The 22,811-nt window shown below is 37.0% G+C and overlaps 1 protein-coding gene across 2 annotated transcripts in view; it reads left to right on the forward strand.

The window, feature by feature from the left end:
- Positions 1 to 5,183: 5,183 nt before the first annotated feature.
- The window catches only part of LOC120803070 (F-BAR and double SH3 domains protein 2-like), a 38,483-nt gene continuing 20,855 nt past the window's right edge, over positions 5,184 to 22,811 (forward strand). For both annotated transcript variants that reach the window (XM_040151375.1, XM_040151376.1), the window contains exons 1-6: positions 5,184 to 5,438; positions 9,585 to 9,682; positions 12,638 to 12,683; positions 18,149 to 18,225; positions 18,553 to 18,697; positions 22,280 to 22,413. In XM_040151375.1, the coding sequence (XP_040007309.1) occupies positions 5,418 to 5,438; positions 9,585 to 9,682; positions 12,638 to 12,683; positions 18,149 to 18,225; positions 18,553 to 18,697; positions 22,280 to 22,413 (521 nt within the window). In that variant the 5' untranslated portion in view covers positions 5,184 to 5,417. The remainder of the gene's footprint in view (positions 5,439 to 9,584; positions 9,683 to 12,637; positions 12,684 to 18,148; positions 18,226 to 18,552; positions 18,698 to 22,279; positions 22,414 to 22,811) is intronic.

The following is a 22,811-nucleotide window of genomic DNA, read 5'->3' on the forward strand; positions in this document are numbered from 1 at the left end:
AGGTGCTGTCTTTCAAAATAAAAGCACAAGTTTTGATTTATGGCTCCCCCAGCTCAATCCCTGTGATATTAACACATGAAAGGCACAAATCTGAGATTAGGAACAGGTGGGAATTAGTATTTTTAAACACAGAAAACTCTGCTGTTTACATTTTTAGAGACGCAACTAACATGCTTTTCATCACTGATTAATCTGATTATTTGGTTAATTATGTTTAGTCCATGTCCATGTCAAAAGCGGGTGAAAAAATGTCCATCGTCATTTCTCCCAGCCCAAGGTGACATCTTCAAATGTCTTGATTTCTCTGATCGACAGTCAGAAACCTACAGATATTCAATTTACAAATTATGTAAAAGAGGGGAAAGCAGCAGATTCTGACTCCGAAGTGGCTTTAACCAGTGAACTTTTGTCCTTTTGATTTATAAATGACTGAAGATTTTTGTAGTCATATTTTCTGGGTTTTGTTCACTTCGACAACAGCACAGTACAAAAGAATGTGTGTGAATTTAAAAAAAAGAGAGATAGAGCGAGAGAGAAGGCAAGTAAATAGATGTTTACATATGGACAGGAGAGGTTTTGGTAAAATGTGAGACAGTTAATTGTACCTTGATTTTTTTATACGTAAATTTCATATTTATTTCACTTTGTGAACCCTAAAGCTGACATCTGGCAAAAAAAAATCCTCCACTAAAGAATGATCAGAACTCCCTACAATTAAACCTTTTTTCTTTAAAAAAAAAAAATAATTGCTTGTTCATCTAATTGCATTTTGTTGTTATTTAGCCTTGTTCTTATTTTCTGTTAATATTAATGCCAATATAATATAATGACATTGAATGCCTTGATAAAGGTTTGGGGATTATGTAAATACCAGGGACAATGATGGAAATAAGTCCAGGACTTTATCATTCAAGTCCTGAGAGCCTGATATATTGTTTGTGAGTTGTTTTATTTTTTTTAAAATAGATTAATCAGAATATTGACAATAAGCCAAACCAAACTGGAATAAAACACCCTTAAGACTTGAAAAGCATTGAAAAAATGTGTCTTCTGTAATCGTTTGAACATTAAAACTACTACACAAAGCATTTTTACAGGAGTATATACAGTACATAACATCAGTTTTATATATGCCAATATCTGGCTAGGAGGAAATAGGGGTGAGTGGAATAAATTGAGACTGATCAGGAGATGAGTCAGATTAATTTCTGAAGCTGCTCACGCTAAAATACGGTGCCATGTGGAAAGTGTATTTTATTTTGAAAATTGCATTTAGTTATATCCCCGCAAACTTGTCCTTTAAAAAAAAAAAAAAAGAGGCAGTGGCTCGTCATGTGACCACTTAGGACCAATCAGAGAGAAGGAACAACCTTAACATGTTTGGAAAAATAAAAAAAACAAAACAAAGTATGAACACGTTTATTACATTTTTTGTTTTCTGTCAACTGATACGTGGGTTATAAAAACAAAGTGAACCCTAGCCGATCATGTGTGGTCCACTTGTAATTAGAGCTGAAGCAATTAATTGAATAGTTGATCGGCAGAAAATTAATCGACGGCAGCAGGAATTTATCAGGCGAGAGATTCACTGGTTCAAGATGCGAAGATTTGATTTGTTTTCGTCGTCATGTGTGATAGTAAACTGAATCTTTGGGTTTTGTTGCAATTTCAGTATATCAGCAACTATGGAGAATTGCGATTGGCATTTTCGACTAATTTCTGGCATTTTACAGGCAAAAAAAAAAGAATCAATTAACTGAGAAGATGATTGGCAGATCAACTGATGATGAAAACAACTGTTAGTTGCAGCCCTACTAATCTTTCTCTCGATTTTCCTTTGATCTTTGGCACTGCGTTCAAATGTATCCTCCACCAAAGCTGCACATTTCCTCTCGCAGAAATGCAGCCACTTAAAGGCAGTGAGAGGATAAAGCACTGCAGTATTTTACACACAGCTGCAAAATCAACTCCAACATATTTCTGTTGTAGTACACAAGTGAAATGTTAAATGATAATATGTATGTATGTATGTGTGTGTGTGTGTGTGTGTGTGTGTGTGTGTGTGTGTGTGTGTGTGTGTGTATATATATGCAGATGACCTGATGGGTTGTGAAATAATCTTCCTGTACCGTACAAGTTCTACAAGTTGGCCTTTGGATGTTTGGCATGCAGTGAACCTGGGATAAAGTATTAAAAAAGTTAAAAGTATGAATAAGCATTTCTAAAAGTAATAGAAACATGACAGAAATAGCTTAAAGTAAAGAAATGGTTGAAATAGTTAGCTAAAAGTAATGGCGAAAAGGCTGAATTAGTTAGTTAAAGTTAAAAGTAACAGATAAACCGTTTGAATAGTTAGCTAAAAGTAATAAACAATGAAACAATTTGGTAGAAGTAATTGATAAACAGTTGAAAAATGAAGATAAACGTAAAAATTGTTGAAATAGTTATCTAAAACGAACACGGTTGAAAGAGTCATGGTTCCCAACCAGGGGTACTTGTACCCCAGGAGGCCCCTCTGCAGTTGCTAGGGGCTACGTGGAACGACTAATGAGTAAAAAGTAATGGATTTATTTAGCTAAAAGTAATGGATAAACTGATAGCTAGTAATGGTTAAATGGTTGCAATAGTTAGCTAACGTTAAAATTCTGAGTAAAAATTTGAAACAGTCGTCTAAATCAAACAGTTAAATGATTGAAATAGCTTAAAGTAAAGCGTTTGAAATAGCTAACATTAACAGTATGAATAAGCGGTTGAAATAGTTAGCTTAAAGTAAAAACGGTTCGAATAGTTAGCTAATGGTCATAGATAAACTTTTGAAACGATTTGGTAAAGGTAATGGATAAACAGTTGAAAAATAAAGATAAATGTAAAAATGGTTGAAATAGTTAACTAATTTTAAGTTAAGTAATAGATGTACAGTTGAAATCGAAAGCTAAAAGCAAGCGATGGTTGATAGATAAGCTTGACCATTGACAGTTAAACTGTATGGGGGGGGGGACCTATCGCTTTTTTTCATGATTAACATTGTTAAACAACATCCAATTTAAAATCATATCAAATAAATATATTTGGAACATGAGGGGCAGTATCGACGAGGAGGTACTTGAGTTCATCTGTATGAAGCTGCGGGGGCACACCTCACAAAAATTGGGGACCACTGCTGTAGATCTTGCATCAGTAAGAGATTTACTGTAGATCAAGCTTATTACCCATATACTGTAGGGCCATATTAGTTTAACTGCTACCTGTTGTGGACCTGTAGTTAATCTCCGATCTGTTTTTGAGAGTGAACTAGTCCAGGATGCCAACACAATAACAGGCAGGGGTGGGAGGAAGTTGGGCATTACTAGAGGAATGCACACAGTGACATGCTGGCAGAAAGTGTATAAGCCAGAACCTGAACCTTTTTTATCGTTTAAGGGGGAAATCAGCTCCTTAGTGATTTGGGTTGAAGATGAGGAGGTGGGGATCAAGTTTGTGACATGGCTCCTGTTTCGTGTTTGCAACACACTAGTTTTTGAAAGTCAGACAAATAAAGCTGACAATTGACAGTAAATGTAAAAATAATAATATAAATCAGCGTAAACGATCACATTGTATTTTATTGCAGATTGCCCTGCTGGACACTTTCACTGTTATGTGATGAGAACATCCGGTCATGAGGGAGATGACTCTGTCTGAGCAACTACCGCCCGCTGAGGAAGACTGTGAGAAGTGGTTTAAAGCTCAGGGGAAAAGAAGCTAGTAGGTGGATCATGAGTTAAATCTTTTTGTTTGTTTTTGCTCTGTTTTTTCACATCAAAATCGAACTAAAACACCAAATTACAGTTAAAAGTGCGCTGATTTTATTTATGTCTACCACACTAAATCACCCAGCCTCCATTTCAGTACAGTTAAGATGGAAGCAAAAGTTGTCTATAACAAAACAAGACATAATTTAGCTTGCTGACATTAGTAAAAATTGTACCATGAACATCACGTGAATGCAATTTTTTAACAATACTTATAAACAGATAATACAGATTTAGTCAGTAAACGAGAAAATAGGATTATGCATCAGACTCCTGATCAGGAGTTTTCCTCTCTCCACATACAGCCTAGAAACCATCATCTATCTAATGGTAGTTTTTTGGTCTGGATATTTGCTGTTATGAGCAGCTGTAGCTGTACACGCCAAAAAGAGACAGGCGGAGTCTGGGTTCAATAAGTATGACTGACTGTTAATATACACAAGATAATCTCTTAAATATATTTAAATTGATCGAAGTTTGTAAAGAGGACATGACCACCAGAGGGCTCACTGTCAAAGATAGTTTGTGGTGAGAAGATTATCATTTAGTCATTACAGGGTCCATATTCTAGTCTGATGGATGAAAATGGTAAACCATGAAAACAAACAATTATATAGCATTTTATTTTATTTTTTTGGTAAATAATTTCATCCCATTCAATAAACAATACAATTGTGGAGATCAATATCAGATAGAGATAATGTGAAATGTAAGTATAACATTATATTATCTCTATACGATCTTGATCCCCACCAGTAACCTGTTTTATCGACCCAAAACTCCAAAGATATTAAATTTACAACGATATAACAGAAAATCCTCAGAGAAGCTGAAACAAGCAATTTTTTTTTTTTTTTTTGGCATTTTGCTCCAATAATGACCGAAACCATTAATAGATAATCAAAAGTGTGGCCATTCATTTTTCTGCCAATCGACTAATCGATTACTTGACTAACCGTTTCATTAATGTTCTGGATTATTTTCATTATAGATTAACCTGTCAATTTTTTTTCTCGAGTAATTGAGTAGTTTGGTCAATAAAATGTCAGAAAATAGCAAAAAATTTCCAATAATGACTCATCGATTAATTGAAAAAATTGTTTCTACTTTGTTTTCAATAATGATTATTATAATAGTAACAATTGTTACTGTTATTGTTATAACTATTATTATCAGTACTAGTAGTATGATGTTTGTCAGTAAGTAAAGAATTAATATTTCAGTTGTAAGAATTACAATACTTTTTTCTATATGCATCAAAATGTGAAACTGGGGTTTATTCTTTTAAAAGTCTTTATAATTCAAAACGGTTATTTGTGAACGCTCGGCTTTTATTTGAATATCATGTACGGAAGTAGTAATTTACATGCAGACGTCCCTGGGGCGTTTATTTTGAGAAGGCGACAGGAAGTGTGTTTTATTGCGGCGGACTTGACGCTTGTGTTTTCTGTTCCCCGGGGCCACAGTGTTTTCAACGGGACTCAACTTACTACTTACTGGACTCGCCATGGCCGCTTGACCCGGACTGAAATATCCTCCTTGTGTTATCATTTCTTCGAGACATTTGCACAAACTTTTCCAGATAAACTTTCGTCTTTTGTATAGTTTTTATGTCAAGAAATAAGGATGCAACCCCCACCGAGAAAGGTGAGTTTTCCCGTTGTAGCCTCCTAAGCTAACGTTAGTTGTCTGGAAACGTTCTCGACGAACTGGTGCATATTTAACAGTTGAAAGTGTACGCTTTGTTGCTGGTCGGTCGGTTTAAACGATAAACTTACCGTTTTTATTCTGCAAATGTGTAGTACTTTGTTGCATTACAAGTTTAATTTGCTTCTGTTTCTTTAAATAGCAGCCAAGGAAGAAAACTTGTAAAAAAAAAAAAAAAAAAGAAAAGAAAAAAAGAAAAAAGGAAAAAAAAAAAGTCCCATGTGCCACAATTTTTAGGTGGAATAGCTCCGTTAACGTGCCCTGTTCCCCCTCGAATGTCCCAGCCAAATGCAGTTAAAAATCAGACTGTATAACCGTTTCTTGATATCGACAAAGCACGTACCTCTTAGGGAAAACTGCACATTTTTAAGAAATAGCGTTACTGAGGTGTTGTGTTACATCGGCGCACGAATGATTCACCAAGCGACACTTGAGTACAAGTAAATATCACTTTGGTTCACGCTAGTTCTACTGCCGTCCGCGGTCTTAGCTGGCGAGTTCAGTGGAGCCGGATTGTGGCAATAGCGGGCAAAAAAAAGTTTCGATTTAACACGAATGAAACGCAGTTTGCTTTTTTTGTCGATGCCGATTTTGAGAGTGGATTCCCATTTATTAAATAGGTACTAAATTAAGCCATGCTCTGTCATTAAAGTATATTTGACGCTACGGAACAGTAAATTGGCAGAATCTTGTATGTAGTTTGGTGCATTTTTTTTTCTCTTAAAAGGGAAGTCTGGTGGAAAAGAGAAATTATCTTTGTCCCCAGAGTATTTATACCTTAAAATAACCTACTGTGCTTAGAGTAACAGTAGTTTTAAGCGTTTTCGTTGAAGAAATAAACGTAAAAACACAAATCTCAGCAAAGTCAGGCTCTGTGCGAAAAAATGTGGATGTGGGATCACATTTCAATAACATGGCTTAACAGCACAGAAAATCGACTATTTCTTCCCCAGTACGTTTTGCGAATAGAAAACTTAATTGCAGTCAAATAATGCATGTTTTGTTTAATGGCAAAAGCTATGTTGGCTGTTTAAAGATTTAAACAGTCTGGGATATCTATAAGACCTGAAGTAATACTTAAAGTTTGTTTGTTCTAATAGTGGCTGGGGAAATTATTTTAAAAATGACATTAATAGTGTCTTTGGAAGTTAATGCAGACACCCTGACTCTTTGACTTGCCTGACATTGATTGGTGATTCCAGCCGCAGGTATCTGAGTAGGCCTAGATTTGAGCTATGATTACACTGGGTTGTGATAAACAAGAATATATTTTAAGTTTGCTTGTGACATGGCATCATTTCTTTTTTTTTTTAAATTCTGGAAATAGCCCAGTGTAGTACAAAATTCACAATTTTTAATATTTACATTTTCATTTACTTGTGATTATTAAACCTAAAACCGGAATCGTAAACAATTTTTTTTTTTTTTTTCTTGTTGACAGCACTCCCAGTTGTCAGTAAGGAAACCTGGTCACTGCACTTAATAATTTATCTAACGGCCAATTAGCAACCCAGAGAGACTGATTCTCACATGAACAGAGATACTGCTTCATAATGAGTATAGTTCATTTTCAGTAACACTAATGGACTTGAATGTAAGGTGGAGGATAGCCTTGTTCAAACGTCATATAGCCACAAAATAAGTAAAATATTCAAGATATATAATTATTTCATAAGCTTAGGATAAGAGGATGAGTGAAGTTGTCCCTGTGACTTCAAATATTTAATTTGCAAATGTAATTCACCTGTTAAATTTTGTGTTCAGATGAAAAGCATTCAGATACATTTTTTATTATCCTGCTTGAGCCGTATGTTTATCATTTGTACTATATTTTGAACTGGGATCAGTTCAATTTCAGGTGTCACTAGGTCTCCGTGGAGAGTAACAAGACAACTCACCATCTTGCTGTGCACATTAAATGTACCACTATATCTTAAATCTTGGATGGCCAGTAATAGTAGCAAAGACCCATTGTATTTTTGGGAAGTAGGCTTAAACCAGACACTACCATGATGCTGCCATCTGTTCCTTTTATTTCTAGTATTCACTTAAGTGTTCTCAGCCAGTTAGTTAATATTCTAACATACCTCAATTAGGGCTGCAGCTAACGATTATTTTCATTGCTGACTAATCTGATGATTGATTTCTGATATTTTATAGATCAACTCTCTTAATTGATCACGAGACAACAATTTCCTAAAACCCAAAATGATTTCAGAAAATTTATTTTTATCCAACTAAAAGTCCTAAATCTACATTCAGTTTACTATCGCATAAGACAAATATGCAGCCTGGTACTAGTGAATATTTGGCCTTTTTTACTTGAAAAAGGACTACAGTGATTATTCGGTCAGTGAAATAGTTGCCAGTAATTTATTTATTTTTGTTGATCGACTGATGAATTAATTGACTAATTGTTTCAGCTCTAAGCTTAATAAATCATATTTTTCTCTAACTAATAAGTAGTGAGACGTATTGAGCTGACTTCCGCCACCAGCTGCAGTCACTACTTGTTCTGTGATTTGAAGACTGAAGATTGGGGATGTTAAATGTTCTATATTTTTCTTACTATAAACAAACTCCATGAAAAGAACACAACTAACAAGTGTAATCTATGCAGCCAAAGTCCGATATATCTCATTCCTCCGTGCCATTGAGCTCCATTGTTTTCCAATAACTATTAAAAAAAACGCAGTGGTGAGCCACACTGTTGCACTGAGGTGGAAGCCAAATATGGTGTCCTTATCATTACAACTTTGCCCCAGTGAAATAATATTTGCTTCCTTTGGGTCTGAGAAATCCTACTGAAAATATAAAAATCACAGAAAATTAACTTCTAAAAGACTCCGACTGGGCTGACGAGTTGATAAAGACACAACAGCTACTTAAATTTTAGCTATGATAACATCTCATTTTTATGAACAAGAGGGTATTTTACGTTTGCTTGTGACATGAAAAGAGTGTTGGGAATTAACCAGTGTTGCATAAAATATGTGTTTTCATGATCAGTTAATATGTTAATCATTTTCTCCATTAATCAATCGTTTTTTTTGTTTTTGTAAAATGTCAGAAAATAGGGCATATGTATAATTTCCATGAGCCTAAGGTGAAGTATTCAAATTGTTTTATCTTACCAACAATCCAAAAACCCAAAGATGTTCTGTTTAGAGCTGCATCAATTAGTCAATTAATCAGTTAGTTGATTGACAGAAACTTAATCGCCAACTTTGCTAATCAAATAATGGTTTTAGTCAATTTTTTTAATCATTCAAGCAAAAGTCAACCATTTAACAGTTAGACCTTCCTAAAATGTAATGATTTGATCCTTTTTTTTGTCATACATGACACTAAACTCAACACCTTTGGGTTTTGGAGGGTTGGTTGGGCAAAACAAGACATTTTGCACAATGTTGGGCCATTGGAAGTTAAAACAGTCATCTTTCACGATTTTATATTGACATTGATTAATCATTTTGTGTGTACAATCAGTCAGTCAGTCAGTCTAACAAAAGTAATCATTACTTGCAGCCCTAATTCAATTTACTACCATGTATATCAAAGAAAAGCATAAAAGTCCTCACATTAAAGAAGCAGAAACAAAATAATTTTCGACAGTTTTGCTTGAAAAATAAATGAAATGATTAATCGACTATCAAAATAGTCAGCAATTAATGTTTTATCTCAATTGTAGTCATCATTATTAATCTTTAATCTGGCTCATGATTGAAATAATGAAGAGAAAAACAACTATTAACAACACTCCCAGTCGTCAGTAATGAGACCTGGTCACTGCACTTCATAATTTATCTAACAGCCAATTAGAAACCCAGAGAGACTGATTCTCACCTGGCCAGAGCTGCTGCGTGATAATGAGTGCAGCTCATTTTCACTAATACTAATTGTGAGCTCAGCTGAATCAGCACTGGCCTCTAGAGTCATTGGTATACTTTTGGGGAATATTTTGTCAAACGGCTCTGTGGTTTTAAAATGGCAGTGTCTCTCTCTGTCTATCTGTGTCAGCTGAAGAGAAGACGTGTAACTCTCCGGTTCCTTTCTAATAAGCCATATTTTCCACTTCTCCTTCAGGTCCGGGTCACCCAGGAGTTGAAACACACTCACGCAGAGCAGATGAGCAGATTACAGATCAAACACCAGACAGAATGTGACCTCTTGGAAGACCTGAGGTGAGCAGTCAGAGGTCAAGCTGTAGTCAAATAGACGAATAGGATTTCAGAGTACCTTATTTCCCAGAACATGTACTGGATGACCTGTATTTTTTAATTATACTATATTTGATGATGACAGCCTCACCGGTAATGTGTGTCTCTTAATTATTCTTTCCAGCCTGCTTGCACATGAAGTTCTAAAAAAAATTGAACTCATGAATTGTCCACAAGCTAGAAAAAAAATTGAGATTTTTTTATTTTTATTTTTTGGCCACTTCGCCCAGCTGTTGTTTTCACTTGTCGGGATTTGGCAGGAAACTGCATTACACAAACCAAGAAAAACTCTCATAGGTTAAAGTGGGGCTTACTAAACACTTTTGGTGCTGACTAATTCTAAATGATGTGCTGTATACAGACTTAAAGAAGCTGGCTAGCCCTAGCAACTGTTGCTAGGGCTAGCCAGCTTCTTTAAGTCTGTATACAGACCTGCAAAAGCCTGGCAAAAAAAACCCTCTATAAAAAAAAATTTCTGTAGGAGCCGATGTTATCTGCTGTTGGGAATTTGTAACTATCTAGTCCTCAGATGTAAAATGACCTCCATTTTTTTTCCCAAACAAACAAAAAAAAAAACCCATCTTATATTCTGGCCAGTACGATAATTTCGGCCTTCCATGTTGAAACACCCTATAACTGTTAAAGGCTTAGACTTGTTTATCCTTACATTCAATTAAAATCCCAGACAGTTAGTGTTATCCGCCTGCCAATCGGATGGAGTTTGTTTTCTTACATACTTGTAGAATCGATTCATTCTAAACCATCTCTCTGTGGCCCTTTTGATCTTTAAAGGAGTAAATAAATATTTCTGCTTGATCTAGTTTTAGTGTCTTGTGATTGAAGATCACAAGATGTTTGACAGGGCTTTCCAACATTTAACGAACAGCCATCAAAATCCAAAAATGAGTGTATTAGTCTTAAAATTCAAGCATCAGGTCGAGTAGACACTGGTCTTAGAGAGACAGAGACAGCTTTAACACCGTTAAGATATGTAGGTATTTTAAAGGTTGAAAAGCCAAATGTTGTGGTTGTGTTTTCAGACTTAGTGTTGGGTTGACTTGACAGCCTCCTGGCTCCCCACTTCCTGTCTGTGGTTGGTGGTAGAGCTCTGAGCCTCCAAACAGCTGGAAGTTAAGGTCATAGAGAGCTGCCAGATGTTCTGACTGCCTTGAATTGCTCGCCGTGGGAGGCTCAGTAACATTACTCTGCCAGACACAATGTTAAACTCTCCTGGTACAGAATTTGCAAGGGTCACTCCCCTGAACTTAGACGAGAAATGATTCAGCAAACTGGAAACTGCATCTGGTTGTCAGCAAAAGCTCTGTTTGGGAAAATGACAGGAAGGGAGAGCGGAGGGCAGTGGAAGAGAGGGAGACTTGGAAATGTAGAGAAGAGGAAGGGAGCAACGGAAGAGACGGAAGCTCCCAGGAAGTATGCCAGATTGTTTATAGTTGGGGTGGAGCATGGCAGTCAAGTCTGGACATGTTTAATGACTTAATGATGATTTGGCTGCAGTCAGGTTTTTCCCAGGGCAATGACCTCTCCTCTTTTCTTAGATTTTTGTGTAAATTTAAATGCAATTTAGCTTGTTCCCATTTTTGTAAATCAACCCTGTAACAGTTAAACACCAGTATAAAAACAATATTTACTGACACACTTCACATTTCCCAACATGTTATGATTTATATACAGTGAGGTCCAGAAGTCTGATTCCACCGTATGTATTTATGAAACCGGCCAAACATTCTCAGCTGTTTTAAAACATCAACAGTGACATTTTTGGTGTGCTGTAAGAATCCAGAAGTGGCTCTCTATAAACTCACTCTTTTGCAGCAACATCTCGCGAACATGCAGAGGGAAATCCATCAAAGACAAGGCAGTAAAAGCAAATCTCTCAACTACTGTAGCCTCTTTAAAACTAACAAAAATGATACTAAATTGTTTAGCCCTCAGTGAGGATTCTCGTCAGACTCTCATTATAAATATTCATGTTAAGCATCACAGGAAGAGGGAAATAGGGGGAAGTGGTTGGGAAAATATAAACAATTAGTTTAGACAGACAGCTGGACTTTCCTTGCTGACTCACAGAGGAAAATTTTGAGGTTCAATCTGTAGGACTGCTGTGACATGGAGAACAAACTGTACTCGCATAGTTATTATGCAGAAACCAGATAAACTCGATGAAGGAATGATGAAAACTCAGTACACTAACACATTAATACTAAGACAGCCTGTCACAGGCACCTTTTTGAGAGACTTTTCTTAAACAGTGAGAGTGTGATTGACTTATGAGGTTATACTCTTAAAGATACAGCGCAACTTATTTCCTTTTTGGATCTGGATGTTTGGTGGCACAGACCACCTGAGTGTTGGACAACAACAGACATCAGGACCTCAACCACGTTTGGCAAAGGAAACTGTTTTAGCGGGGCAGGAACACAACTGTATCATGGTGGTTCTCTGTTACATGTATGATGGGAGGGGCAAAGCGGTAATGTTTAAATTCTGTGATGGCTTTAATTGGGCACTCTGTTCACCTACAGACCTGCATTGAAATAACTAAGCATCTAAAAATATTTATTTTACGAAATACAAACAATGAAATTTAATTAATCTTCAATTTCTATGTGTTTAGGCATGTGCCAATATGAAAATCTAATTGTGCAGTAATCATAGCCAGAATTATGTATGGTTACATTTTTTGGTAAAAACTTTTGGCTGCGCCATCCTGGTGACCTAGGGCTAAAAGTTGCTGACCATGAACTGCATTGTCCCCGGTTCAAGTCCAACTGGGGACCTTTGTTGCATGTCGTTCCCCGTTTTTTTTCCTTAGATACATAGATATGTTGTTTATAGTCTAACCTCAACCTGATTTGAAGCAGCGCTATCATTCACATTCACTTTTTTGCTTCTCTTCAGGAGTTTCAGCCAAAAGAGGGCAGCTGTCGAGAGAGACTATGCCCAGGTAAGTAAATCTGAACTCTTTATGATCTTTCTCACAGTGTGACTGATGCTTGTTAACATTATCAATGCCCTGCCTTGTCTTTTGAGCTTCTAAAAAAAGTTATTTTCACGACATTATCATCCAAAGACACCATATGACAGTGGGGTTGAGGATGTGGGCCTAAGAAAGCTTAGTTCTCATGTGGCCAGATATCTCATGAATGGTAACCAACCACAGAAAAAAACACCACAACAGAGAGAGCGATCCACTGGCTCGTTTCTTCCTCGCTGTGTTGTTTTTACCCGCAGCTTCCTGAAGACGTCAGTTGCCGGGCTGAAAATCCTCTTCTCCTCCTTGGCTGTCTTCAGGTTTTGCAGCCATGTGAGGAATGTCCCCAACCGTTGTGAAGAAAGGGGGCCTGTCTGTAGTTATCCAGCTAGCAGCCTTACATGTCTGTTTTCCCATGTGCGTTGGGGCTCCGTTCTTCATACGTGGATAACCAAGTTGTTGAGATTATAATGTGGACCATTTGATACGAGCGTGGATTTTTTTTGGTTCTTTGAAGCTGGTTTAAAATTTATCTGGGATTGCTGTCAGAGCAGCAGTCTGTAATCCCAAACCTGCAAAAGTGCAGCTTATTGATAGTCAGCTGGATCATGAACAAGCGTTTAGCATACATGAACATGTTTTTAGATACAAATGGCTCACCATCTTGGAGATATAATGAAATGAAATTTTGGTAATATTATAATTTTAGATGACAACATGCAGGTTGTTGAAAAATCATTATGATCTGTTGATGTAATTACCACAATGTAATTATCTATACTTACAACATGATAAAATATAAAACTGATTAAAAATGAGTACACCGGGGGGGAGAGAATCAAAATTTTGAGATTGTGAGCATAAAGAATTCTGCTTCATGTTAGGGAAATCACATGATTAGCACTCAGCCAAACACATGAGTGCTGATCATGGTTTCAAATCTCTACTTTTGTCCTTTATTTAGATCACACAATCTCAAAATAACTTAATCCAGGATTAACAAATCAGTCTTCAAATAGCCTTCAAAGTACCACAATTAAGTTGATATGGCATGGCGTGTGCTCTCACAGTGAGAAGATTCTGGGTTCGAACCCTGGTTCGGCCAGGGCCGTGTTCTCCCCGTGCCTGCGTGGGCTTCCTCAGGATGCTCCGGCCTCATCCCACAGTCCAAAGACACGCAAGTGAGGTTAATTGGCGACTCTAAATTGCCTGCAGGTGTGAATTTTTCACGTGAATGCTGGTTTTGTCTCTGCGTGTTGGCCCTGTGATAGACTGGCCACCTGTCCAGGGTGTACCCTGCCTCTTGCACAATGCCAGCTGGGATTGGTTCAAAGCGTGTGGATCTGCATTGGAGGGTCAAGATCAGCCTGGAGGCTAGCTTTTCTAACCCTGTGCATGTGTGTTTTATTGGATATGCATGCCAAAGTTATACCATTGTTTTGAAAGTCAGATTTTGTCAGAATGGCGCAATGAAACAAATTTTCTGTCCTCCCCTTCTTAATAAATATGTTGCAAGTCCTCTACAACGTCCTCTTTTCTTTTTTTAATGCCAAAAAATTAACTGGTTCCAACTTCTCAGATTTTAATATTTGATCTTTATTTGGTCCTCTGTGATAATAAAACTAAATATCTTTGGTTTTTTGATTGGTCGGTCAAACAAATTAAGACATTTGAATATATCAGCTTGGATTTTGGATTACTTTTTTTTTTTTTGCCATTTTCTGACATTTTAAAGATAAAACAACTCTGATCAATAAAAAAGATTAATTTATAATGAAAATAAGGTAAATGAATCAAAGTAGCACTGAAATGATTAGTCAAGTAATTGTCAGGAAAATAAATGGCAACAAGTTTGATTTTTAATTATTTAATTTATTTAATTGATATATTAATTTAATCGTTTAAGTCATTTTTCAAGATACCAAACATTCACTAGTTCAAGGTGCTACATTGTGAGGATTTCCTGTTTTTCAATATCTTATGTCATAGTAAACTATTTTTGGTTTTGGACTGTTGGTCAAACGAAACAAAATGAATATGTCGCTTGAATATGTCAGCTTGGTCTTTTGAAGAGCGTGATAGGTGTTTTTGCTATTTTCTGATATGTTGTGGACAAAACAGGTAATTTCTAAATGAGAAAAAAATTGACTGATTAATTGATGATGAAAATAATTGTTAATTAGCGACCTAAGATGGATAGCATCAGTGAAAACTTGTAGGGGACTGGGATATGTACTCGGTGCTGTGATAACTGTCATTGTGAGTGGGGGATATGATGCTGCAAACTGTCAATCAACCGAAAAGTACCAGATATTTGAATAATCTGTTTAATTATTTGAGTCACTTTTTAGGCAAAAATGCCTAAACATTTACTGGTACCAGCTTCTTAAATGTGTGTACTTTTCTTCTTTTCTTTGTTTTATGATTGTAGACTGACTAAATTTGGATTTGACTTGATTGGTAAAAAAACAAGACATTTAAAGGCACCGTCGTGGCTGCGGGACATTGCAGTGGGCATTTTCCCCAGTGTCTGACATTTGATAGACAAAACAGTCAACAGATTAATCGGGAAAATAATCCATAGATTAATTGATGATGAAAATAATTGTTTGTTGGAGCCCTAAAATGAAGAAAATGTCTTCATTGCGTGCCTTATTAGCTTGAAAGGTATTGTGTGTCTGGGTTGTGCTGCCTGTTAGTTATGTGATCAATTGGACACCCGCTGCCAATGGTTGACTAAAAGTGGGTCAGAGTGTCTCTGGAACACTTCGTTCCCTTTCGTTACAAGCCCCTCCTTTTTTCTTTTTTTTAAAATCTCTTCTCTTTACGCGCCTTTTTCCGGGTCTCTCACACCTGTAAGCTCCTTTAGCCATTAGCCGATTGCTATTCAAATCACACAGTCTGATTAAAATGTCCTCCTCTGTGCGACTCTTCCTCTGCCGTCCTCGCATCCCTCCTCCTCTTCCCCTTCCCTTGTTCCCATCACACTATTCAGGCGTGTCCGCTAGGCTAGCTCAGTTTGGCAATTCTCTCTCTATCTGAGTCCCACAATGGCTGGGTTTGTAGCGCCTTTGAAGCTCTGGCACCAAGATCACCAAGACCGAGTTCAGCATAATAGGGTTGTCTTTTCACAGTGGACAGAGGAAGGATAGATGGGCTCATTTCCTTGATGGGCACTTGTTGGGGCTAAAGAACAAATCACTTGAATGAGCAACAAAAAACAAAAAATATATATAAGTGGTGGGGTTTTTTTTTTTTTTTTTTGTAAATAAAATTGGTAACATAAGGAGGAAAGCAATCTTCTATCTGGAACAACAAGTAAACCAAGCACTTAACCCTCTGACCTGTGTTCGGTTTTGTTTGTTACCCAAAGAGCCAGTTTAAGTCCCATGATTCTCACTAAAGAACTTTAACTAAAAATAATTTTATATTCCTCCTGATTGTATAACTTCTTGAGTAACTTTTTCTTGATATGATTATTTTCTCATTAATATTTTATGGGTGCAGGTTTGACTTGCTTGACTATTAAATAAATCAACACTGCTCTTCTGCACAACAAACATAGCCTATACAAAGTGCACAACACCTGTCCCATTTTTGAAAGCAGTTGTAAAGGTTTTTGCCTGATGAAGACTTGTACGGGTCAGAATTTTGCCTTTTTCAGTTTATAGCTCCCAAAAATGTTTTCTTAATCTAGTGTGTGGACACTAACGATAGCTCTGGTAAATTTCTTCTCACTGGTTATTTATCGGTGTGGAAAAATATGCCCCTTTCCACTCAATATATTTGACTAAAATCAAATATATTATGCATATACTATGCATTTTCACATGATTTTGCACAATTATCATTACAATATTTTTAAAAACAATACCCAACAAGTTATGGCACTGAAAGGTGACACAACATCTGTGGTTTGGAAATGGTTTGGATTTCTAAAGCTGGATACACAACAGAGCAATATGCCGACCAAGACTGGAAAGATAACAAACCTTTTCCACCATTTGAAGAGGCAAAGTTACCAACCCATCAAGTATACAGAAAGCAGAAAGTGTGCGCTCCCAAACTGCAGCACTAGCAGCCAAACTTGCAAAGAAGCAACGCTAAAACCCCTGCATTAGTCGCTCACGTCTGCCTTTTCAGTCATTACTGAGTCTTTGATATGAACCAGACCAGTAGTTGTTTTTTCACTTGATAAGCCACTAAATACACCTGTTTGCACCAGTGTGCAAAGATAACGTGTTGATCTGTTGTGTGATCTTTTGTTTATTTAAAAGCATTGTTGCTATTTCCTCATTGAGGTGTAAAAATTACGCCGTGTTGGCTGTAGAGAAAAACAATTTATTGAATCAAAAATAAATGAGTTTAGAACCATAATAAACCTTTTTATTTGATTTAATTATGGTTCAACCTTGAGCTGAATATACCCCTTGAATTTCAAATTAAAAGCTACCCTTTGGAGTTTTCTTGTGAACAAACAAGTTCTGTTTACATTCAGTGTTACATCTCTCAAATTCCATGCCCACAGTTTGTAACACAGGCTTTCTGTCTCTACTCATGTTAGTGGGTTTATTGTTTGGTTCATGGTGGTTTAAATCAAGTAATTATGGTCATGATTTCTTGGTTCAAGCCAGTTTTAAATGTGGCAGTGTTGACCTAAATCTTAGAACCCAAACAAAGTTTTATACGCACTGCAAAAGTTCAATTAAGCCAGTTGGTGGTAGCTTTTTATGAGTCTTGCTAGCTAGCAACATATTTATATAGGACAAAATTGTCATCTGCACAGTGCTAAAACTGTTTAAGCTCTCTTTAAGCAGATGTACATTTCTTTGACATACCAAACATACACTCAGAAACACCAAAGATATCCTCCTTTTTTGTTTCTCCTGTTGTTTATTCTGTCCTATTTTGGTTCACCAAAGGTTAACCTCACTGCTGGCCGAGGTGGAGCAACCTAATATATCTCCAAGGGTCTAAATGAATGACATTTTTCTTCCAAAAATGAGCCTACGTCAGCATAAAGACCAGCAAGCGAGCCAACCTCTAAACGAAGCTCTGGCTAAAAGGTGAAATAGTCCATGCAGTGTTGAATCATACTGAAAGAGTAACCAGAAAGTGCTTTTTTTTTTAATGAGCGTGGATTTTAAATTAGTTTGGTGTATCTCATGCTGGTGCGGTGAATGGGGAATCTTAATCAAAACCGCTGAAGAAAAGTTATTTTTACTGGTTTCCTCTTTCTATGCTTGGAGGAAAGAACAAAGTGCATCTCCTAATGCTTCTGTCTTCGTTCTGACTGCCTGGTGGTTTATAAGACAAGGTCAGGGAGGGTTCACAGTCTTCCAAGCATGTCCTGTGTGAAGATGAGACGCAGGAAATGTGCGTTGGTGTCAAAGGTGAAGGGTCATCCTTGCTTTTGTCTCTTTCCTCCTCTCTTCCAGGCCCTCCAGAAGCTGGCAAATCAGTATCTAAAGAGGGAATGGCCAGGCAGCCTGACAGAAGAACAAGCAGACCAGAGGTAAAGTCCTTTCCCCAGAGGGATGATTGTTTGAACTCCTTCCAGTTGTCCTCTTAAATTTAATATTTAAATGCAGTTTTTACTGCTGAATCGTTATCACATAAAATTGAGTTTGAATAGAAGCCTGTGGTCTTGTCGATTTCTTTGCGCAGCTCCAAAGTGATCATTTGGTTGCAAGGCAATGTAACTTACTTCCTTAGGCTGCACACTTGTATTGATTAGAGAGAGAGAAAATGTCTGTCTTAAAATCTCAAGAAACGGGAGTATTGCAAAAGAGTGATTTTTGAGCTGTGTGAAAGAATGTATTTGTGTTTATGTTTGGCTTAGGAACATGTATTGTGTATGGAGGGCCTATTTGGAGGGCACAGTCCAGGTCACCCAGTCCAGAATCAGCACCTGTGATAACTACAAAGTCCAGGTTGCCGATCCGGCCAAGACAGCCAGACTGCAGAAGGAGCATCAGTTGAGGAAGGTAATGCAGGTTAATCTTACAACTCTGCTCAGGTTACAGTCACTTGTGTCCTTTTATTCACACAACCATGTGCACAACTCCACTGATGAATTTCAGAGAAAGTGTCTTTGTTTTTTCAGTAGCGGCAAACAGGGAAGTTGGTCTGAATCTGACGTAAGGTCAGACAAAATGGATTTGGAAACACTTTGAGACTGACATTGTTGGTCTAGAGCTTCATGTAACATTTCAGATGAGTTCAGCTATTTTTTATTTTTATTTTATGTGCACAAATTAAGCAGTTTTGAGTTTTCCCCAGAATATTATCAATGTCAGGGTGATTCTTTTAAAGTTTTTGGTACTAACACCCCGTTTACCATTAGCCACTCTGTGTCCTCTGCAGACTGAATAGCTATCAAGTATCATAAAAGCCAAGTGTTAGCGCGTCCAAGCAGCATTCCTGACGGATTGAAATCTGATTTTGAGATGGATTCTAGCCAGATGTTAAAAATGTGAATGTAATCTTTACTCCTCCCAAACATCACTAAGTCATCAAGCAGTCTGTGGAACAAGCCTCAACAGGGATTGTCCCCTGTGGCAACCGCAGCGTTGGTGACAGTGATATCAGCCATTTCCTCTGTCACATACAGTATATGGCAACAGGAAGAAAGTAGCTCCATTGATTTTCAGATATAAGATGGTGCAGAAGGTGTAACAAGCTGTTGTAGCTGTTTTCCCGATCAGTTTAACAATTAATGATCTGGGTAAAAATGAGCAAAACTCTTGTCTGGCTCATATTTGATTCATGAGTCATCTGTGTGTTTGTGGTAGTTATGAATAATTGTTTGATAGATAAACTGTTGTTGTAACTAAGCTGCTAAAGTGCACCAGAGCTGCACAAGTTATTCTTCCTCTGGCAGTTACCAGATAGCCTCATTGACAACACTAACACCCTCTGGAATGGAGCTGGGCCGATCCTGATTATGTAGACGTGGAAAACAAAGATGGAATTTCACTCAGATTTGTGATCTGGCCAACAGAGATGCATATGTGGTTAAGTGTAAATGAAAAAAGATAAAATCACATCTGGATTTTATATAGACATGAGATGCCTGAAATGAAATGTCCACCACCTCTGTGGCCAAAGCACAGCTCTTTTCCTCCACTATTTTTATGTGCTGGGTTTATGTATATAAGTGCCTAGATTTATTGGTAATTGTTTTAAGATTAATATTTAATCATACATTTCAGTTGCTACCTTTTGTTTAATCACACAAAATAGTTTTTTGTTGTTTGTGATTAGTGAGAAATAGAGCGAACATCTGAAGTACATCTGTTACTGCTCTCTGTGATCACCCACAATTTGTTTCAGCACAGCTGAACTCACGATATGGTTCTTCTTATTTGCATATTTTCCTGTTTCTGTTGGTCAGATAACCGAACTATTACCTGACTTCTATCAGATTTTTGAGGCCGTCACCGATATTTGTATTTGAGTTTAAATAAATGATAATAATATATAGACCAATGCTAATTTTCTTTACACAATCTATAACCAAAAAAAAAACAGACTTTTGATAAAGTTCCCTTAATATTTTTTGGGGAGGAATTTCAGAGTTGAGAAAGAAACTTGTCACTACTCTCTTTGGTGGACAAACTATCGATTAGTGACACTGTCTCACAACATATCACTGGCATTTTTGTACTTCAGTTTCTTGTCATTTATCAGCTGACGTACATGCTAACATCGATAAATCTACTATGACCTAATATCAAAATATCCGTCTCGTCGGTCAGGCTCTAAACTGCACAACTATTAAAAAAAGTGATTTGGTTGCTGTTCATATCCTACTTTGTTCCCAGGCACTGATAAAATCCTTATTTTGTGATCATAACATTGACTGACAAAGTCAACATGGAATGTGGAATTACCCACTCCGCTGAAAGCCATAATGATAATTATTATTAGCATTATGTTTATCAGCAGTAGCAAACATATTCACATGTTCTTTGTCCTCTGCTCAGTGTCACTTCAGAATCATTTTCAGTGGAAACTTTATGTAAACAACTAGCATATTACTGATACTGAACATTACAATAAACAATCGGCCAATTGAGGGCAGAAGTCACAGCAGTTGCTCTTACCATAAATGATGGGCCCAGTATCGATAATTTGGAGCCCTGTGTGTCTGTAGGTTAGGCCTGTTTCCTGATCGTAAAGTCCGAGCCCACATTGACTCAGTGCTAAAATGTAACCAGCGCTGCTCTCTGGTTTCTGATGGCACCGTTCCACTGCCTCCAGCCTACAATGCTGCTCTTGTTCACCTTCATCTTCACCTTTCAGGAGATGCCATTATAGCTCCTGTGTAAAAAAACAAAAAAAAAACAAAAAAAACAAAACATGCCATTATGACATTACTTTTGACACTTGTTCTGTAGATATGGTTAAGAGGTGTTTGCATATTTTCCTGTTTCTGTTGGTCAGATAACCGAACTATTACCTGACTTCTATCAGCTTTTGAGGCCGTCACCGATATTTGTATTTGAGTTTAAATAAATGATAATAATATATAGACCAATGCTAATTTTCTTTACACAATCTATAACCAAAAAAAAAACAGACTTTTGATAAAGTTCCCTTAATATTTTTTGGGGAGGAATTTCAGAGTTGAGAAAGAAACTTGTCACTACTCTCTTTGGTGGACAAACTATCGATTAGTGACACTGTCTCACAACATATCACTGGCATTTTTGTACTTCAGTTTCTTGTCATTTATCAGCTGACGTACATGCTAACATCGATAAATCTACTATGACCTAATATCAAAATATCCGTCTCGTCGGTCAGGCTCTAAACTGCACAACTATTAAAAAAAAAGTGATTTGGTTGCCGTTCATATCCTACTTTGTTCCCAGGCACTGATAAAATCCTTATTTTGTGATCATAACATTGACTGACAAAGTAAACATGGAATGTGGAATTACCCACTCCGCTGAAAGCCATAATGATAATTATTATTAGCATTATGTTTATCAGCAGTAGCAAACATATTCACATGTTCTTTGTCCTCTGCTCAGTGTCACTTCAGAATCATTTTCAGTGGAAACTTTATGTAAACAACTAGCATATTACTGATACTGAACATTACAATAAACAATCGGCCAATTGAGGGCAGAAGTCACAGCAGTTGCTCTTACCATAAATGATGGGCCCAGTATCGATAATTTGGAGCCCTGTGTGTCTGTAGGTTAGGCCTGTTTCCTGATCGTAAAGTCCGAGCCCACATTGACTCAGTGCTAAAATGTAACCAGCGCTGCTCTCTGCTTTTTGATGGCACCGTTCCACTGCCTCCAGCCTACAATGCTGCTCTTGTTCACCTTCATCTTCACCTTTCAGGAGATGCCATTATAGCTCCTGTGTAAAAAAACAAAAAAAAAACAAAAAAAACAAAACATGCCATTATGACATTACTTTTGACACTTGTTCTGTAGATATGGTTAAGAGGTGTTTGCATATTTTCAGGAGTTGCGTTGCGGGAATAGTAATTTGCCTACATGTCATTTTCTCTCTTGTTTTTGTCACGTCTCCCAACTTACCGTCCCCAGTGTATTGAACAGCTGACGGTGGTCCAAGCTGAGCTGCAGGAGTCGGTGAAGGAGCTGACGAAGAGCAGGAAGAAATACCAGGAGGCTGAGACGATGGCACAGGCTGTCAGGGAGAAGGCAGAGCTGGATGCCAAGTATGCTTCAAATTACTCCCCTATCTTTGTTACATCATGGGGGTTTCATTCAAAGGTGTACAAGGAAGTGTTTTAAGTGTAAAATGGTTTGTTTTTTTTTGGTCTTCTTTTTTATAAACAGCTAAAGTTTTTGTCTCTGCTGCTGCCTGTGAAACACCATTTTGATTTAGTGTTTTATAGAAATATACTGTATTTAGAAACAATATCAATTATGGCTGCATTAACAATTATTTTCATTATCAATTAATCTTTTATTATTATTTTCTTGATTAACCGATTAGTTGTTTGGTTTGTAAACATCAGAAAACAGTTTAAAAAAAAAAAAAAAAAAATGAACATAGTAATGTGCCGATGCACAAAGTCATGTCTTTGTGCAAATTACTGTGTTTGTTCGACCC

Source organism: Xiphias gladius, chromosome 17 (assembly GCF_016859285.1).
Source record: "Xiphias gladius isolate SHS-SW01 ecotype Sanya breed wild chromosome 17, ASM1685928v1, whole genome shotgun sequence".
In the NCBI taxonomy this organism is placed as follows: Eukaryota; Metazoa; Chordata; class Actinopteri; order Istiophoriformes; family Xiphiidae; genus Xiphias; species Xiphias gladius.